This window comes from Mesocricetus auratus, unplaced genomic scaffold, assembly GCF_017639785.1.
Source record: "Mesocricetus auratus isolate SY011 unplaced genomic scaffold, BCM_Maur_2.0 Super-Scaffold_100004, whole genome shotgun sequence".
Lineage (NCBI taxonomy): Eukaryota > Metazoa > Chordata > Mammalia > Rodentia > Cricetidae > Mesocricetus > Mesocricetus auratus.
Window position 1 is genome coordinate 96,574,718 of NW_024429189.1, and position 17,915 is coordinate 96,592,632.

General features: G+C 46.5%; 1 protein-coding gene across 2 annotated transcripts in view; it reads left to right on the plus strand.

Annotated features, from left to right (window-relative positions):
* The window catches only part of Tgm3 (transglutaminase 3), a 58,339-nt gene extending 41,076 nt beyond the window's left edge, over positions 1–17,263 (plus strand). For both annotated transcript variants that reach the window (XM_040746284.1, XM_013112320.3), the window contains exons 8-13: positions 3,829–3,932; positions 5,511–5,756; positions 9,708–10,016; positions 12,791–12,948; positions 16,040–16,173; positions 16,583–17,263. In XM_040746284.1, the coding sequence (XP_040602218.1) occupies positions 3,829–3,932; positions 5,511–5,756; positions 9,708–10,016; positions 12,791–12,948; positions 16,040–16,173; positions 16,583–16,730 (1,099 nt within the window). In that variant the 3' untranslated portion in view covers positions 16,731–17,263. The remainder of the gene's footprint in view (positions 1–3,828; positions 3,933–5,510; positions 5,757–9,707; positions 10,017–12,790; positions 12,949–16,039; positions 16,174–16,582) is intronic.
* Positions 17,264–17,915: the final 652 nt, after the last annotated feature.

The window sequence follows — 17,915 nt, forward strand, 5'->3', positions numbered from 1 at the left end:
AAGTCCTTGAGCTGAGCTTCCTTCTGATCAAAAAATGACTATTCGGCTGATCTGTGGGGGAAAGGAATTTTCCATAGGCCTCAGCCACCGGTGCTGGGCCGGGGTCTTTCAACACAAGACTCAGAGGTAGCACCGAGCTCTGCTCAACACTCTCTCAAGATCTGGAAAGTCGTCTCAGTGCTTGGAGTGTTGCTACAGAAGACCCAGGAATTTGAGACCACTCTCTAGACAAAGTGAGCAGAGCTGGAGACAACCTCCAGACCAGTGGCCTGTGAACTTCAAGTTTGCATCACACCTAATGCAGGTGGGAAGCTGGGAGGAACAGACTTGTGTGATTGTTAGCCAACACTGCGGTAGCTCTGAGGCGGGAAGTCCGTCTTTCCAGAGCTCTGTCCTGAAACCTTCACGACAGAAACAGAGTCGAAGGTCAGGTAGTCAGGAAAGAGAGTGCCCACACCATACACAAAAGCAAGTATTTCCTTGATGATACACATCCCCGGCATGTGACTAACGTGGATGATTTTGCCAGAGGGAGGAACCAGGATGCATTTGCTATCTGCTCTGTCTTAAAACTCCCACCTTACAAATAAGTACTAAAAACACAGCTACTGTAAGGATATCTTTTTAAAGCCAGCTTACCCTTCCCCTAGAGTTCTTTGCCAGAAACAAAGCGACCTGAGGCTTGGCATCCTCACCCCCTCCTCATCCCTCCTGTGCATCTTGTGTCCATGTATGGTCATTGTCACACACTTCCTGTGCCTCCTCCTTCTTGGTGACTATTAGTCAAGCTCATGGTCCCATTTAAAAAAGGACTTTATGGATCGTTCTTGGGTTTTTGTTTGTGTTGTGTTGTTTTGTTTATTGAGCTATTGGAGCCAGTCCTGGAACTCGCTCTGTAGACCAGGCTGACTCAGAAATTCACCTACTTCTGCTTCCCAAGTGCTGAGATTAAAAGCATGTGCCTCCACCACCTGGCTGACTTTCTGGATCTTTCTGGAGATAATTTTTATAACTTTTTTCTCTCGCAATAGGAATTTTCAAAACCTAAGAGAAGCAAAACTCCTCTATGACCATATTGTTCATATTTTTAACATTTGATAGTTTCCTTAGTGCCTTTTTATTGATTATAGAATTATGATAATACATTTTGCCAAGTTCAAGAACAAGATAGAACATGTGATAGATGCCTTCTATTATTGCTCATAGTTGGAAGTCAATCACTTCATGGTTTCAATCATAGGACTTGTTTGTTTTTTAGGATGGAGACTGAGCCTAGAGTCTTTAACTATTTTTACATTTATTATTTGTCTAAACAGCATGTATCTGTGTATGTATATGTGTGCCACAGTGAGCATGTGAAAGTCAAAGGACAGCCTGTGGGAATCAGATCTTTCACCACGAGGCTTCCAGGGATGGAACTCAGGTCATCAGGCATGGCAGCAATCACTCTCACCCACTGAGCCATCTTTCCAGCCCTAAGTCCATCTTGCCCATTTTTATAGTATATATATAATCTTTAAATATTCATTTATCTTCCAGTCATGCAAGAAATGAACAATTTTCCTGATTAAAAAATGAAACGCCACAAAAATAATGTCAAATTTGTTGTATATGTATTGTTTATCATAAACTCTAAATTTGGCTAACACAATCTAAACATTAGAAACTAACTAGGTCCAATTTTTTCCAATGATAGGGACCAAACCTAGACCTCAAGCTTGTTAGGCAAGTGCTCTACCTCTGAGCTAAGTCTTTACCTCCTCTACAACTTTTTTAGTAATTTTATTATTACTTTGTGTGTTCATGAGGGGTGGGGTGTGTGACACTGAGCACATGTGCAATTCAGTGAAGTACCTTGTAGATCTGTCTCTGTCTCTCTCCTTCCACCTCGACACTCTTCCAAAGCTCCAGCTCGGATCCCAGGGTTGCTTGGCAACCACCCTTACCTCTGAGACATCTCACCAGCCCCACTCACACATGCACATGCACTGTGTAGACATGCACACTGCTTTCATACTTGATTTTGTAATGAATTTTCTACTTTCATTTGATTTTAGAACATCTGATGCCAGTTGATTTGTTTGGGTTTTGTTTGTTTGCTTGTTTGTTTGTTTGGTTGGTTGGTTTTGGTTTGGTGTGGCTTTGGGGGGACTGATTGTTTGTTTTGTTGGGGGGGTTGTTTTGGTTTTGAGATGTGTGTCACTATGTAGCCCAGTCTGGCCTGGAGTACCAGTCTCCTGCTTTGGTTTGGTTTGGTGTGGCTTTGGGGGGACTGATTGTTTGTTTTGTTGAGGGGGTTGTTTTGGTTTTGAGATGTGTGTCACTGTGTAGCCCAGTCTGGCCTGGAGTCCCAGGTCTCCTGCTTTGGCATCTCTGGGCCCCACACACAGCCTTCGCTTGTTTTCTTCCTTTGTGCCGTGCTTTAGGTAACCTTTCCTTGGTGATACTAGCTTCATTTTGCTTACCACTTATTTGACAGCTGTGTAATATTCTATTAAGCTGTGCAACTGTTTACCTGGCTATTCTTTTACTGGTGAATTTTTCCTTCAACATTCTTGCTGTCACAAGCAATGCAGGAGTGGGGTGCCTTAACCTGGACAACTGTGTGTATCCATAAAAGTTTTCCCACTGGAGAAATCCCTCACGGTGGAAATACTGGCTTAGTGGGTATGCAGATTTTTAGAGACGTTTATACTCATTGCCAAATTGCCCTCTGCAAAGGTCAAACTGATTTAAATCCCCACCAGTGGATGCACTTGCTTTCTTAACTGAAAGTGAACAGGGTTCCAGCCTAGATTTTGATCTCTGCTAGGCTAGCAGGCAGAATCCGCCTGGCTGTCACAGTTTCTCTTTGTCATTTTAATCATCTTTTAATAGCAGGGAGGTTAAAACTAGTGTCATATGTCCAGTCACCATTTACACTGCTTATGAAAACTATCTGTTCATCACTCTTTATTGGCGTGTTTTTCTTTTCTTTTTGTTTTTATTAATGTGTAAGTATTTTATAACATAATATGGTAAGTCTCTGTTGTACCTATTTTTCTACTTTATTGGTTTTTCATCATCTTTTTTTCTCTCCTATTTCCAGACTAGATAATCCAAGTGATCTGCAGAACTCTCTTTGAGTATGTTTATCCTTCCTCTGTTATGGCTATTCTCCTAATAAACTCACCCATTTAACTGTTCAATTTCAGCTATCAGGGAAGTTGCAGTTAAAATGTTCCATTTGGTTCTTCTAAAATATTTCTATTTATCTGTCAGAGATTTCTCTCTTTTTGTTCTCTGTGAATTTATTTCCCCTCGTGTCATTGATTGTGGTTGCAGTAGCTGCTGAAGTCCTTGCCTCACAACGCCAACGTGATTGTCTTCTCTCTTGCGGTCCTTTGTACGTTGCGTTACTTTGACTTTACCCTGGGTGTGATAAACAAGCTCTGTTCTCTAACTGTGTACTAGCAAAACCCTTGGGGGACCCAGATTGCAAACCGCCTCAGTACAGGGGCAGGCAGTTCAGTTCCATCACTTTTGGTGGGCTACTTGTTCTGCCTTAGGCATGATGGCTCACGCAGACATGTGAGCAATTTATAGATGAATTTGGGGTCCTTTCCCTAGATTCTCACTTTTCAGAGCAGACTCCTTACATCCCTTGGTCATCCCACACTCTGGTTCCTGTGTCTGGAAGCTTCTGGAGGATTTCAGGGACACGATACCACCAAGTCTATTAGAATCTCTGGTACAGAGTGCACCCCTCCAGGGAGGATCTGGGAGCTGTGTTGCTTGGTTGGAGAGGTGGTGTTGCCACTCACTTGTTACATGGCCTTCTTTCTGCAGGAATTTCCATGTCTGGAATGAGGGCTGGTTCGTGCGGACTGACCTAGGCCCCTCATACAATGGATGGCAAGTGCTGGATGCCACCCCCCAGGAGAGAAGCCAAGGTAATCTTGCCTGAGCCCACTGAAGCTTGGCTGCTATTTACAGGAGGAAGTAACCCAAAGCCCTCTCTAGCTCCACAATGCACAGTGGGATAAAAAAATTTTAATGGAGTTCTCCTAGTTTTGTGTTGTTCATACTGCTATTTAAATGGATACCTCCCCTGCAGCCCCTCCGGCTGTGGTTAACACGGAAGAGCCCTAGCATATGTCAGGCAATAGGGAAAAGATACCCTCCCATGTCAATGATTACTTCCACCACTGTCCATGCAGCATGGCCCTCCCATGGCAGAAGCCCTGTGGATGCAGTCCTGTTATTCTTTCTGTGACAGGCCCAAGGCAATGGCTGCTGCTGCATCCACTCCTGTATGCCTTCAGACATGCTAGTCTCCCCCTCCTCAGGGCCCCTGCGCTCCCTTTTGTCTCTTACCTCTTTCTTTCCCATCAAAGATGGGTCTCAGGCTCTCTGGGGTTTCCTTCTTCTGCCTCTAACCTCTAGAGAAGCCTGCCTTGCCTGTTACCTTTATTTTGAGCTATTTCTTTCAAACTAAAAAAAAAAAGTATAAACTAACCAATATTGCTTATATAAATAATATACAAATATATAATTGAAAGTATCAGAGTAACTCAGATAGTTATCAAAAGACTTAGAATAAAAATTCAGTCTTACTGTCATTCCAATATCCTTACCTTTCCCAGTAACACCTGGCCTTTCTTACAGAAACACGGTGTGGGCTGGAGGGGAACCTTTAGGATATTTTCTAGCCACTGTTTTGTAAACTTTTCAGTACAACTCATGAGTGGTTATAAAACCAAGTTAATGAATTGTGACCATGCCAAGAGGTAAAAACAAAACAGAATAGAAAGGAGAATAAAGTAAAGTATCAGGGCTAATAAAACTATTGACCTATTAAATGTCTTGAGTATGCCAAGATATCAAAATTTACTTTCTGTGATTTATGATTTTAAAAAGAATCTGGGTCACTCTCTTCCCTGTGTATGAAAAGTTTTATGTGAATCTTTTTGTTAGTTTTGTAAACATGTGGATATACACAGACACAGACACACACACACACATGTATATGTGTGTGTGTTTCTATATATGTCTATCTTTGTTTAGCCAAATAATCTACCTGTGCTGAATTTTAGAGGTGGGGGGGGGGAGAAGTGAGGGTTGGGTTAGGATTCAGAAGAGGCAGGGATCCCATGCAGTAGACAGATATTCAGGAAAGACTTCTGAAAACAAAAGGTTCATGCACCTCTGGGCTAGAGCAATTTCGGAGGCAGAAAGGCAACACTTCACAGCAAGAACAGGCTGACATTGGGGTCAGCCCAGGTGACACGCATGCAAGACATACAGTTCAGCCTATCTTAAGTGGAGTTGGCACAGGGGCTTGGTACAGAATGATGGTGATGGATCGCTCTCTGCCAGACCGATGGGTCAGTCAGGTCTGAGGCTCAGCTGGAGTAAAGACAGAGACTGACATGTTGGTTTAAGGCCCTCAGAGTCTGCTCCTAGGCTGACCGGAGTGGATGAGCTTAACCGTGGTTTGCACACTCCAAACTCTGCATCTTGGCCACCAGGTGTGTTCCAGTGTGGTCCTGCTTCAGTTAATGCAATCCGAGAGGGTGATGTGGACAAGAATTTTGACATGATCTTCATCTTCGCGGAGGTCAATGCCGATCGGATCACTTGGATCTATAATAGTAGGAATGGCAACCAGAAGCAGAATTCTTTGGACACTCACTCCATTGGCAAGTACATCAGCACCAAGGCCGTGGGCAGCAACTCTCGCTTGGATGTCACAGACAAGTATAAATATCCAGAAGGTAAGATTAGAGCTCTTGTAATGGGTGGAGTGATATCACATGGATCTCAGTGATGGGTGGACAGCTTTGAGAATAGCAAGAAAAAACCTAACTGTCCTATGTCTCAGTTAGTTCTGCACAAATGGTAGGGTGGCTCTCTCGTCGGTGCTCAACTGCTGTTTTCAATAGGGATAGAAACACCACGGACAGCTAAAATACAAGGGCAGTTAGCTTCACAGCACAGACAACTGAGAGCCCAGCCCTCCTCCAGATGTGTTCCTCTCTCAATTGCACAACTGAGCTGATGTCACTTTCATTGAACATCACATGGAGAGGCATGGTTCCCAGGGGTTTGGAACACATTTCTCTATCAGTCCATTTCCCTCATCTCCCAGAGCATAAACAGAAAATGCGATTTCAACAAAGAAATAGAGAAAGAAACTCAGGAATGCAGGCTTGTGCCATATACATTCAAAGTCCCCATTCCCTAAAAGCCCAGAGGTATGATTACATGACGTCATGGTCCCTGAAATCTACGTCACCTGTACTGCTGCTGGTCTCCTATAGTTGCCTTGGAAGCGCCATGTATGAAGCTGCCTCATCTCTCTTAGATTTGTTCCTCAGAAGTTGTTTCGGGAACCAGGAGCATAGTAGTTCTCAGTAATGGCAAAGGCTCTCCATCTGAAGGTGTGGTTCAACTTTGGAGATATCACAGAGTAACTTAGCAGTTGCTCTAACAGGCCACAGGCATCTTCAGTCGATACTTCACTCCAAAATACTTGGAAATGGTTGAGTCAGTTGATCCCCACAGTTGATTTCTGTGCATATGTGTGTGTGGGGTGACAAAAAGTACCCTTCTAAATGTGCCTACAGTGCTCCTAAAATCAGGCCAACCCTCTGACACCTATTGGCTGTGGGTGTTGGCCAGAGTTCACAGAAAGAGAAAACTGACTCCAGGAGGTGGAGTCTGGCTCCAAGGCCAGGGGCATCCACATTTACATGTACATCCACATGTAGTGATAGATGGACATTTTGTGGGTTGTCCTCAGTCAATAAACACTGCTGAGTCTGTCAATATAAAAACCAAAAATCCCAGTGAGATTCTCCACAACAGAAACACATTTACTTGATAATGGCGGAGCACTGGAAGGACACACCCGCTGTGGAAAACTATCAGTCTAGTCAAAGGGGTTGAGGTAAAGCAGATGCTTTCAGAGGCAGAAACGAGGAAGATTCCATCAGACGTTCTGAGACAGTGCTTTTGGGCCACAGTGATTAATAACCAAGGTGGCCTTGGTGCAAGGTTGAGCAGACAGTCTCTGGCAGATGTCCTCGTGGTTCTTTTGTGGTGAGTTGCATTTGTGGCCTTCCAGAAGCTCGTGGCTCTGGCAGTCTTTTGCCAAAGCAACCATCAGGCAGTTATGCAAAAGGACTCTTCCTTCGTATTTTTGTTACTATTGACACAAGTGACTCTATGTTGACCCTCACAACTTTCTGAATGCCTACTGCCTAGTCCAGGTACCCTGTAGATAAAACACAGCAGATGGTATCACTGGACAGGACAGTGATAGACTGATATTTTCAATATCATGGTGTAAAACAAGAATAGAGAACAGGAAACAAATAAGCCAGGACAGAAGGTGACTCTCAGTCCTACCTACCACTTAGAACAAGCTTTGTAGGATCTCTGATTCCCTTGTCCCTTTGCCTGCAAGATGAGAACAGCAGTACCTCTCTTGGGTTGGATTTTGTTTTTTGTTTTTTGTTTTTCGAGACAGGGTTTCTCTGTGGCTTTGGAGGCTGTCCTATTGGGTTGGATTTTGATTCAAAACTGCGCACAAATTGGGAAATACAGTGTTTGTTTGGCACTAAGGACTTAATGGGAAGTACAGTGTTGGGCACACAGGAAGGACTTAATGACTAGGATGGGGCTCTTCAATCACTTGGATGTCTGTACTCTCCCTGGAATAAGGCCTTTCCACAGACTATTTTGTTGAGGTGCTGTTTACATGGCTGTATGAGCCTGTGAGAGTCTCTATTCCTCTTACACTTTGATCCTGCTTCTCTGGAGTTCTAGCAACCTGCTAAGCCTTTTGGAAGCTCCCTATGGGGCTCCTGGAAGTTCCTTGGCTGGCACATGACAGCAGGATGGAGCAGTTGTCTGATGTTACCCAGATCTTCTTGCCTAATGATGCCAGTTGGTCTCAGAGGGCCCCAGGCAGGAAAAGCTCATAAAATGGGTTGCTAAGCATTTACACAATAGCAATACGTGGTGGGAAAACAGCAGCAGGAAGCATAGTCTTGAGTAAGCTCAGCCAGTGACCTATATAGGCTCAGGAAACTCCCTGTGCAAACACCTGCTTCCAGGTCTCAGGCACAGAGACTCAGAAGCTCTGCACAGCCTTCAGCCGTGGGTGTGGCCTGACAAGTCAGCTAGAGGATGGAAGGGCATCCAGAGAAACCTGGTCCTCCAGGAGCTCTCAAGCCTGGTAATCCAGCTACCTTCTTGCAGCAGGGTACAGGGAAGGATCCTTAGACCAGGCTCCAGATTCCTGGAGATAAGTCCCTCCCTTTCTTTATCCGAACTCCAGAGTAGTCCAAGCCAGTAACTTCTCTTAGATGCATGAGCCTCTGATGTCTCTGCCAGGAAATCTACATAATTCATGGAGAGGACTTGCTAACTTGGAGAGCATCCATCTTAAGCCTTCTGGTTTGCCTTGAAATGTTCACAAGTTGGTTGGGGAAAACCTAGGGACCACCAACACAGCCCACAAATGCCAACATGGTCACTCTTCTATCTTCTTGGGAAGCCGGGACCTTCTGCTATATGGTACATGTCTTCAGGTCAAGGCAGAGAGTCAGAGGCGAGCTGCTTAGTCAGCCTGGGTTTTAGGTTGTTTGCTCTGTTCTCAGTGTGCCACAAGTCTTTAGGGTGCCACCAATGCTCCCCCTGCACTGCCTCTGCTGTCACAGTCAGCAGTACCTACAGCCTGGGTCCAAGTCAGGAGATGCACCCTCTTATATGATTAGCCCTGGCAGTTTGGAGACTCCACATTTCTTGGCGACTCTTACTAGTCATGACTTGGAACCTTTTCAACCACAGTACGTTCTAGTTGACTTGCACAGACAAGAATGTCAGCTCCTGACTCCCAAAGTACATTTAGACACAAGGCAGGTGAACATGGGAAGTGTTTGGAAGTTCTTTCTTGTAACTTTGGTTCTGCTTATGCATCCATTCTAAGTCTCTTCGGCTCAGTTTTGTCATATGTTTATAAATGATCAGTTTGGTCTCACAAAAGACCCTTCATCCGAAGAAAGAGAAAAGAAATGAGAAAGAGATGGAAAGAGGGAGGAGAAAAGAAAGGGAGTGAAGGAGGAAGGGAGGGGAGGGATGGATGGACCGAGGGAAGGAGGAAGGGAGGGGGAGGGAGGGATGGACGGAGGGAGGGAGGAAGGGAGGGATGGAGGGATGGATGGACCGAGGGAGGGAGGAAGGGAGGAAGGAAGGGAGGGGGAGGGAGGGATGGAGGGATGGATGGACGGAGGGAGGGAGGAAGGGAGGGGAGAGAGGGAGGGATGGATGGATGGAGGGAGGGAGGAAGGGAGGGGGAGGGAGGGATGGACGGAGGGAGGGAGGAAGGGAGGGGGAGGGAGGGAAAGAAATCAGACTTAAATGATGAAGCCCCACAGTACTGGTTTCCAGGACCTGACCCAGCTTTCCCTGCAGCTTCCTGACAGTGTAGACTTGATTGCAAAAGGCCCAGAGACTGGTTGGACTAGAAGCCTTATACTAAGTGCTAATGGAGACCTTACAAGATCAGGCACTTGCTGGGAGCAGCTTGGACACATAGAAGTGGTATCAGCGTTAGTTCTAGGTCACTATCCAGGGGTGTCATACTATCCATTGTCTGAATTGCAGCCGCATCCCTGAGGTATCCTTGTTTTATTTTTGTTTCATTCACCAACACACAGGTTCCAGTGAGGAAAGACAAGTGCACCAAAAGGCTTTGAGCAAACTTAAGCCTAATGCATCTTTTGACCCAACGTCTGCGAGAGATTTGGCAGCGGAGGAAGGGGCACCCAGCATTTCTGGGAGGTTCAAGGTCATTGGTGCCCTGGCAGTGGGCAAAGAAGTCAGTCTGGCCCTGATGCTCAAAAACCTGACTAGTGACAGGAAGACGGTGACAGTGAACATGACAGCCTGGACCATTGTCTACAATGGCACCCTTGTCCACGAAGTCTGGAAGGACTCTGCCACAATCTCCTTGGACCCTGATGAAGGTAACTCATCCTGTACTTGGTGGGACTCAGCAAACCTAAGGAACTGATCACTGAAGGGTTCCTGCTGGACTCTGGGTGAGTCAGCTGACTATGGGAAGAGTAGTGAATGCTCCATGGATAAGCTTTCTGATGCTCTGGAAGTTGCTATCCTGTGAGCAAGGCCAGTCATTATGGTGCTAATTGCATATTTATTACACCCTAGCAAGGGAAGAAGGGAGGCTTTGGTAGTTCATAGCCACAACACAATGTCCCAAACAGGTTTGTGCAACCCTGCATGATTTTCATAGTGAATGTAACCTCACCTGACCTTCTAAACAGGGTAGATTTCTGTTACAGAGGCTGGCATAAGGCTTGTGACTTGCTTGTACCATAGTGATTATGGGCCAATGCTGAGGTCTTGTCCTTGGTTTCCTGATGTTAAACCCAGAGTCACCTCCTGTTTGCTAGGTTTTGTTGCTGCTACCCTGCTCTCATTCCACCCCCACCCCAGTCTTATTGTAGGTTTGGCCTTGGGTGGCCTGTGATAGGTCCCAGGGTCTTAAATCCTTGCCCTATGTTGCCCATAGCTTCCAGGGTCTGAGCGTAGTTTCCTGACTCCTGATGACAGTCACAGGTTTTCTAGGAGATCTAAGCATTTGGGAGGTTATTAGGTGCTCCAGAGCAGCACAAATGGGACGGGAACAGGTAGGACAGAGGGAGGTTGATCCTGTGGACAGAGAGAGGTTGATCCTGTGGACAGAGAGAGGTTGATCCTGTGGACAGAGGGAGGTTGATTCTGTGGGACAGAGGGAGGTTGATCCTGTGGATAGTGGGAGGTCGATTCTGTGGAATTAGAGGGAGGTCAATTCTGTGGGATTAGAGGGAGGTTGATCCTGTGGGACAGAGGGAGGTTGATCCTGGGGGATTAGAGGGAAGTTGATTCTATGGGATTAGAGGGAGGTCAATTCTGTGGGATTAGAGGGAGGTTGATCTTGTGGGACAGAGGGAGGTTGATCCTGGGGGACAAAGAGAGGTTGATCCTGTGGGATTAGAGGGAGGTTGATCCTATGGGACAGAGGGAGGTTGATCCTGTGGGATTAGGAATGCAGGTGTACCCACACTGGCAAAATCCTTGAGCTGTTGTGAAAAGTGAAGGCTGACAAAGCAGATTAACAAGGGTGGGGTGGCCATTTGCTTCACAAATTAATAACAATTAATAGAAACTGATTAATTATACAGCCCATCTTGAAAGAATTCCAAGAGAGATTGAGCTACATTACCTCCACTGCAAGGCAGCAAATCTTCGCAGTTTATCCTCCAGCAGAAATATCAATATCAGAAGCAACCATTGCTATTATTACCTCTGACACTTAACAAGGGAGCCTTTTTGTTTTGGTGAGGGGAGACCTAGATCTGGAACTCAGGGTGTCCTGAATGCTGGGCAAGAACTCAACCAAAGATACATTTCTGGCCCAGGAAGACCTGTTTTTGTAAGCCAGAAATATTCCATAGGAAGGAGAAATATTTTAATCCTCTGTGAAAGACAGCAGAGGGGAATGGAAAGCAGGGAGGATGCAGGTGAACCCTGACACTTGGGTACTTTCTGGATAAGCCTAGTTAAGTCTCCTCCCCTTTCTGAGCCCCAGAGTTGGACCACTGAGAAGGTGGGATCAACTGATCCAAGGATACCTCCTCTGGCTCTTGCCAGCTCCCTTGGGGGTAAAAGCAGAAGGAGCTTTCTCCTGGCTAGCTCCCACAAGAGCAACTGTGGAAGCGAGCAGTGCCCAGACCATCTGATGGGGAAATCCCCGTGGTCTGCAGCCTCGGGAGAGGGGGTTGGAAGTGTAACTCGCTGATCGGGTGTGAGCACAAGGCCTTGGGTCCTGTCTCCAGCACCACACAGAGAGCTAGGGGAGGAAGTTCCGTTGAGGGAAATTGTCCACAAATCAGAGTGTGGTGGAAACACGCCTGATTTCTATATAGAATGATAACAAAGTGTGGGCTGTTTTCGTTTTTGTTTTTGTTTCTTGGAGGTGGTACCCTTTGCACGGTGGGGAAAGGGACAAGCTGAGGCTCTGAACTTTATCCCTAAGGCATCAAGAAGCCATGGGAGGTTTTTGTTGTGGAGCACAAGAGGAGCAGCATGCTTTAGAAGACACTGTGCAGTCTCTACAGCTTGGCCTTCCTAGTGTGTGAGCAGCTGTGGAAAGGGAGAGCCCAGACAGAGGGAGGCAGCTGCGGACACTGTCATACCAAAATCGCAGCTTATTAGATGACTGGAAGAACTGAAGCATCTATTTGGCCAATATCTTGGCCTCCCTTCCTAGTCATTACTGTGTTGTCATCCTTATTGCTGCTGCCATTAGGCAATGGGTTAGCATCCTTGTTCTGCCCCTGTCCCTTAGAAGGAAACACACTTTGAATTCCCAGGCCTGGGAGGGGCAGCTGCACTTCAGCCCTTCAAGTCCCCTTTTTGGAGTCTGTTGTTGGCTTGCAACCTGGCATCTCCTTGGTCCCTATTCTAGAATACACATACACACCACACCACACACACACACACACACACACAGAGAGAGAGAGAGAGAGAGAGAGAGAGAGAGAGAGAGAGAGAGCTAAAAATCTAAACCCAAACCAACAAAAACAAACACCACAAGACCTGAGCAGTGAAAACTTTGAAAGCAAATGGGCCACATCCAGACCCTCCCACCAGCTCAGCTCACCACAACTCAGTTGTGAGGACGATCTTAGAGTTCTTCTTCACCCTCGGTCCACCCGCTCCCGGCTTCTCCTTTCAGAAATACAGCATCCTGTGAAGATTGCCTACTCTCGGTATGATGGGTACCTGAAGGCAGACAACATGATCCGAACCACAGCAATATGCAAGGTGACAGATGAGGCTGAGGTGGTGGTGGAGAGGGATGTCATCCTAGACAACCCCTCCGTGATCCTGGAGGTAAGAGGATAGGGAGGGGTGCCTCCCCCAGACAGCCCTATCCTAGGAACACCGCTAGTCCCTAGGAAGTGAGCAGAAAAGGATGGGTTTCTCTAGGGGTGGACACAAGAGCTTCTTGTGGACTAGCCACCCTTGACTTACTGTACCTGTATATAGAGTTTGTATCTTCCTGTATAATCCCACTGTGGGGCTTCCCAAGTGCCCATCATATAGGATCCAGGTAATTGTATTAGCCCTGGTCCCGCCTCTTCTAAGCTGCCCATAGCTGGTAGGGTTCCTAGTGTCAAGACAGGGAACCCAGGGTTTCCATTTTGGTGCAGGCTCCCATTTCCCTGTGCAGCTAACCTTCTGCTGTCCTATTTGGCCCAGCCATGCTTCAAAACAACATTGTTCCCACTTCAGGGGCTAGACAGTCATCGTGGGGCGGCAGTTCCAACCTTGGGCCTTGCACCTACAGAGATTTGACCTTACATCTGAGCTCCACTATTTATCAGCATGGAAAATGAGGAAGTCCTTTAGCTGAGTCTACTGCTCCAAATCTGTCAGAGTGAGGAGAAGACACTCCCCTTGCAGGTGACACTTCCTCAGAGTAGCTTCTCTTGACAGGTCTTCACGGTCAGGTCACCGGTAACACACCCTCAGAGTATTCTAAACATTTGTTCCAGCTAAAAGCACACCTTTGTATAATAATTTGTTCCCTGGTCTGATTGACAGTGCCAGTAGAGCAGGTGTTACTGCTGTTCTGGGGTCAGCTTACCATATAAACTTCCTAAGACAGAAGCAGTACCCTCCATAGGTCCCACCTGCAATGGAGCTAGTGGCCTAGCATTCCTTCCTTCCCGAGAGCAGCTGTTGCCAGCCCCCGCAAGGTTCAGCCTCTCTCGCTTCACAAGGCATTCCTAAGAAGCTCTCCCTGTCCATCTGCTGATCCAATGGTCAGCTGAGTATTGTTTCCAACTCCCTGTGCTGATAAACAATGCTGGGCAGTGACCAGCTCAGCTATAAAAACATTTTTTGCCCCTAAACGATGAGCATTTAAATTAAGTTAGTTTTCCCCATTTTACTCCCAATCCTCAAACATCCTTATAGTCATTTTATTCATATATCATATTCCATTCTTCTCATTTTTTAGATTTCCATGCGATGTCTAATTTATCTATAAAGACACTAACATCGTTACCACCGCATGCAGTCAAGAAATAGGCCATACTGAATTTCCTTGGGTCTCTGTATAAGATACAATTTTCCTTCTCTCAGACACATCTTCCCCTCTGTTGGGCATCTAGAAAACAGGCACATTTTTGTCCACTAAATAAATGTGTGGTTCACTCAGAGCAGTGTCAGAGTTTTAAACTCATAAAAGAAAGCTATAAAAAAGAATATTCTGGGTAAAATTCTCTTGTCCCATCTAACATTGATTGGTATTTAACATGGGTTAACATGCAGACCTTAGACCATGGGATCAGAAGTAAAGCCTGAATATTTTTCCAAAGGGGTGAGAACCTTCAAATCTGTGACTAGTGTTACATATCCAGACTGCTGGATGCATCTATAGACTTGGGTTAATACATCCCCATAAAGATAAAGAAACAATACTTGAGAATATAAGTGAGTATGTTTATAGATGTGGTTAATAAACAACTATATACAGGTGTATAAATTTAATATCCACAGGACAAATGTTACTATTTATGTATTGTCATATACCAATAACATAAAACTATGCTTTTCTCTTAAAATTATTTCATATACTTTGAGTTCCAAGACAGAAATTACAGTAATCATGGTGTTTACTATGTTTTACTTTCTCACAATGTACAATTATATGTTACAGTGTCTGTCCAAAAAAAAAAAAAAAAAAGCCTAGGCTTTGGGACCAAGAAAGCCCTTCTTTTTCCCGGTGTGTGAGTTTCCCATGCTGTCAAACCAGTCTGAACTTGGCCTTAGACACTAATGACACTAATGACAAGGAAAACAAACAAACAACAAAACAAACTCACAAGCCCAGCAATCTCCAGTGGCTCTCAAAGGAAGAAAATCGAGACACCTGCCAGTCATACAATTTCAACATCTATTTCCAAAACACTCTCTTTCTTTTTCCATGATGTCATTTGTTCCTAGCTAGAAGGGGAGAGATAAGTAATTACCCCTCTTTGACTGCTATGTCTGCCCAGGTTTGAGGTTAATGCTTATCAGACAAATGACGCCTCCACCTTTGGGGGTGAATAAGTAGTTTGTGTTGCTTGTATGACCCCAAATCGTGCCATCGTCCCCTGCGGCTCTGGCCTGGTCATGGGAGCCTGTTGAGACCACAGTGAGACACGCAGGAATTGTCTGGGCTCCCAAAACTGAGAAGGAAATTGGCAGTCTAGGTGTCACCACAGAAAAATGGCCTGTTTGCCCCAATCCTTGTGATTAAAGGCAGAAGGGACCATGGCTGTGAGCCCGTGTCTAAGCCACCACAGGAGCCTTCCGTCTACCCCCAGCACCTGTGACATCTCCCAGGAATGGCTTTCAGAGGGAAAAAAAAAGAAACAACCCATAAAGGGGCTGGAGAGACAGGAGTTAAAAAGCATGTACTGTCCTTACCCATGTTTGGTTCCCAGCACCATGTTAGGGGGCTCACAGTGGCCTTTAACTCCAGCTCCAGGGACCTGATGTCCTTTCCTAGCCTCCTGGGAGGTCAGAAACACACACACACACACACACACACACACACACACACTAAAATTTTTAAGGAAAAAAGCAATAAACAGGAGGTTCTGGAAAAGCAGTAAGCAATGGGCTGTCTTTGGAAGCAGGCACTGCCCATTCTGGACGAGCTGAGCTGGGGTTGTGAGCATGTCTCCTTATGCCTCCAGTCACAGAGGACAGGCAGAAGTCCCTCTGAATCTGTTCCCCACATACAGTGCAGCGATAATAGCGATGTCTTGGTTAGGAGACCCCCTGACACTTAGGGCTGAATGAATTGCCCTTCCCTCCTACATCCTAGACAACATTTCTCTCTCACCCCATCGCCATGCTAGGCTCTCACAGGGAAGCAGACAGGGACCACACTGCTAGCATCCTGACTCATGGACCCTCCCTACAGGTAACGGAGCAGGCTCGGGTGCGGAAGCCTCTGATTGTGCAGATGCTTTTCTCCAACCCCCTGGATGAGCCAGTGAGGGACTGTGTGCTGATGGTGGAGGGCAGTGGCCTGCTACGTGGCAACCTCAAAATTGAGTGAGTACAGGCTAAGCAGCTTTGTGGGGTGGCCAAGAGTGGGACAGGGTGGCCTGCCCTGAGCCTTTAGATAGGACAGGTAGAGCACCCTCTGACCTCAAATCTTCATTCATTGTGGGGTGGGGACCCAGGGATCTGCATTTGTATTTGGTCTGGAGTTCAAAATCTTGAAGCCCTAATTGCCAGTGTTACAGTCTGATCTTTAGGGATCGGCAAAATTGGGAGATGGTAAGACTCCCTACCTCCTCCCCACCGAAGGGACCCGAGCCATCAGAGGCAGCTAGAGGAAGGTGAAGCAGTGGGGGCTAACCCTGGCACCACTGGGCCAGAGCTTCGAGTCCTATGTGGCCCACGCAGCCTGAGCCCTCCGGATTTCACATCAACACTAATCTGTGTCCTTCCCCATCAGTGTGCCAGCCCTGCGCCCCAAGGAGAAGTCCCGGATCCGGTTTGAGATTCTTCCCACCCGGAGTGGCATCAAGCAACTAGTTGCCGACTTTTCCTGCAACAAGTTCCCCGCAATCAAAGCCATGCTGTCCATTGAGGTGGTTGAGTGAAGGACCCTCGGCACTCCCACAAACCTGGGTGACAGACCAGACAGGGCTCTCCTGGGGAGTGAAGCTGCTGCCTGTGCTGTCCAGCTTGAGAAGCCTTCTGTGTCCCCATGGCTGCCAGACGTGGACTTGTAGCAAGCTCCTACCATATCCCCTTCACCTCAAGCTAGGCCAGGTCCACCCTGGTCTAGGACTTGATCATTTTTGCACATTTCCTCATTGCTTCCCTTGGAGATGCCTATTCTGTGAGCCTTTGACCCTACTGATCTCTCACACCCATCAATGCTGTGGACAGACAGCAGCTACCCTGGGAACTCAACGCATACTGGGAAGAAGCCAGCCTGGACTGTCTGCTGGTTCCCAGCCTGCAGTTGGGGCATCTGTTCCTCCCTCAGCCTCCACAGAAGGCAAGGAGTAGTTAGTCACAAGCACAGCACTCACATCCTCACAGTCAAAATAAATGTTAAACAAGTGCAATCATACAGCGCCGAGTCCGTCCTTACAATCAAAATAAACGTCAAGTGAGTACAATCATACAAGCCAATTCCATCGGACTGCTTTGCCTGGGGTGGTGAAGGAGGGGGAGGGGCCGGGGTCACCTCATCTAGGAGAAGGGCCAAATAAGGTGGCCCTGTGTATCAGTAACTATAGGGAATGTGTTTGTTCTTTGTGGTTTCAAGGGTAAAAAACAGAGAAACACTGCCAATCCAAACTTCCTAATGCAATGTCTAAATTGTTGAGGTTGCCTTGGGAGGGAGCTGCTTGTCATGGCAGGCTCGAGCCAATGCCTGCTCTTAGAAAACTCCTTTAGCACCTTCGTACATGTGTCAGAGAGACAAAGGACTTCAAAGTAGTATTTTCAGGAAACTTAAGGTAGAGCAGGCTCTGCTCACACTGGGATCTTTCCTGTTCTATTAGTCTGTGTCCTGTTGCTTTAACAAAAATGCCCAAGGCTGGACAATATCCAAATAAGAGAATAACCCTCACAGTTTGTTAGGCTAAAAGTCCAAACAGCACAGTAGTGGCTCTGACAGGGACTTCATGGCGGATGGCAGACATGTTTACAAGAAGGAAAAAGTCACACAGTAAGAGAGGAAGTCAGAGAGCAGGCAAGGCCAATCCCTCCGGGTTGTAACAACTCACTTTCATAACTCAGAGTCTCAGAGAGCTGGCTGTCCCTCCTGAAAG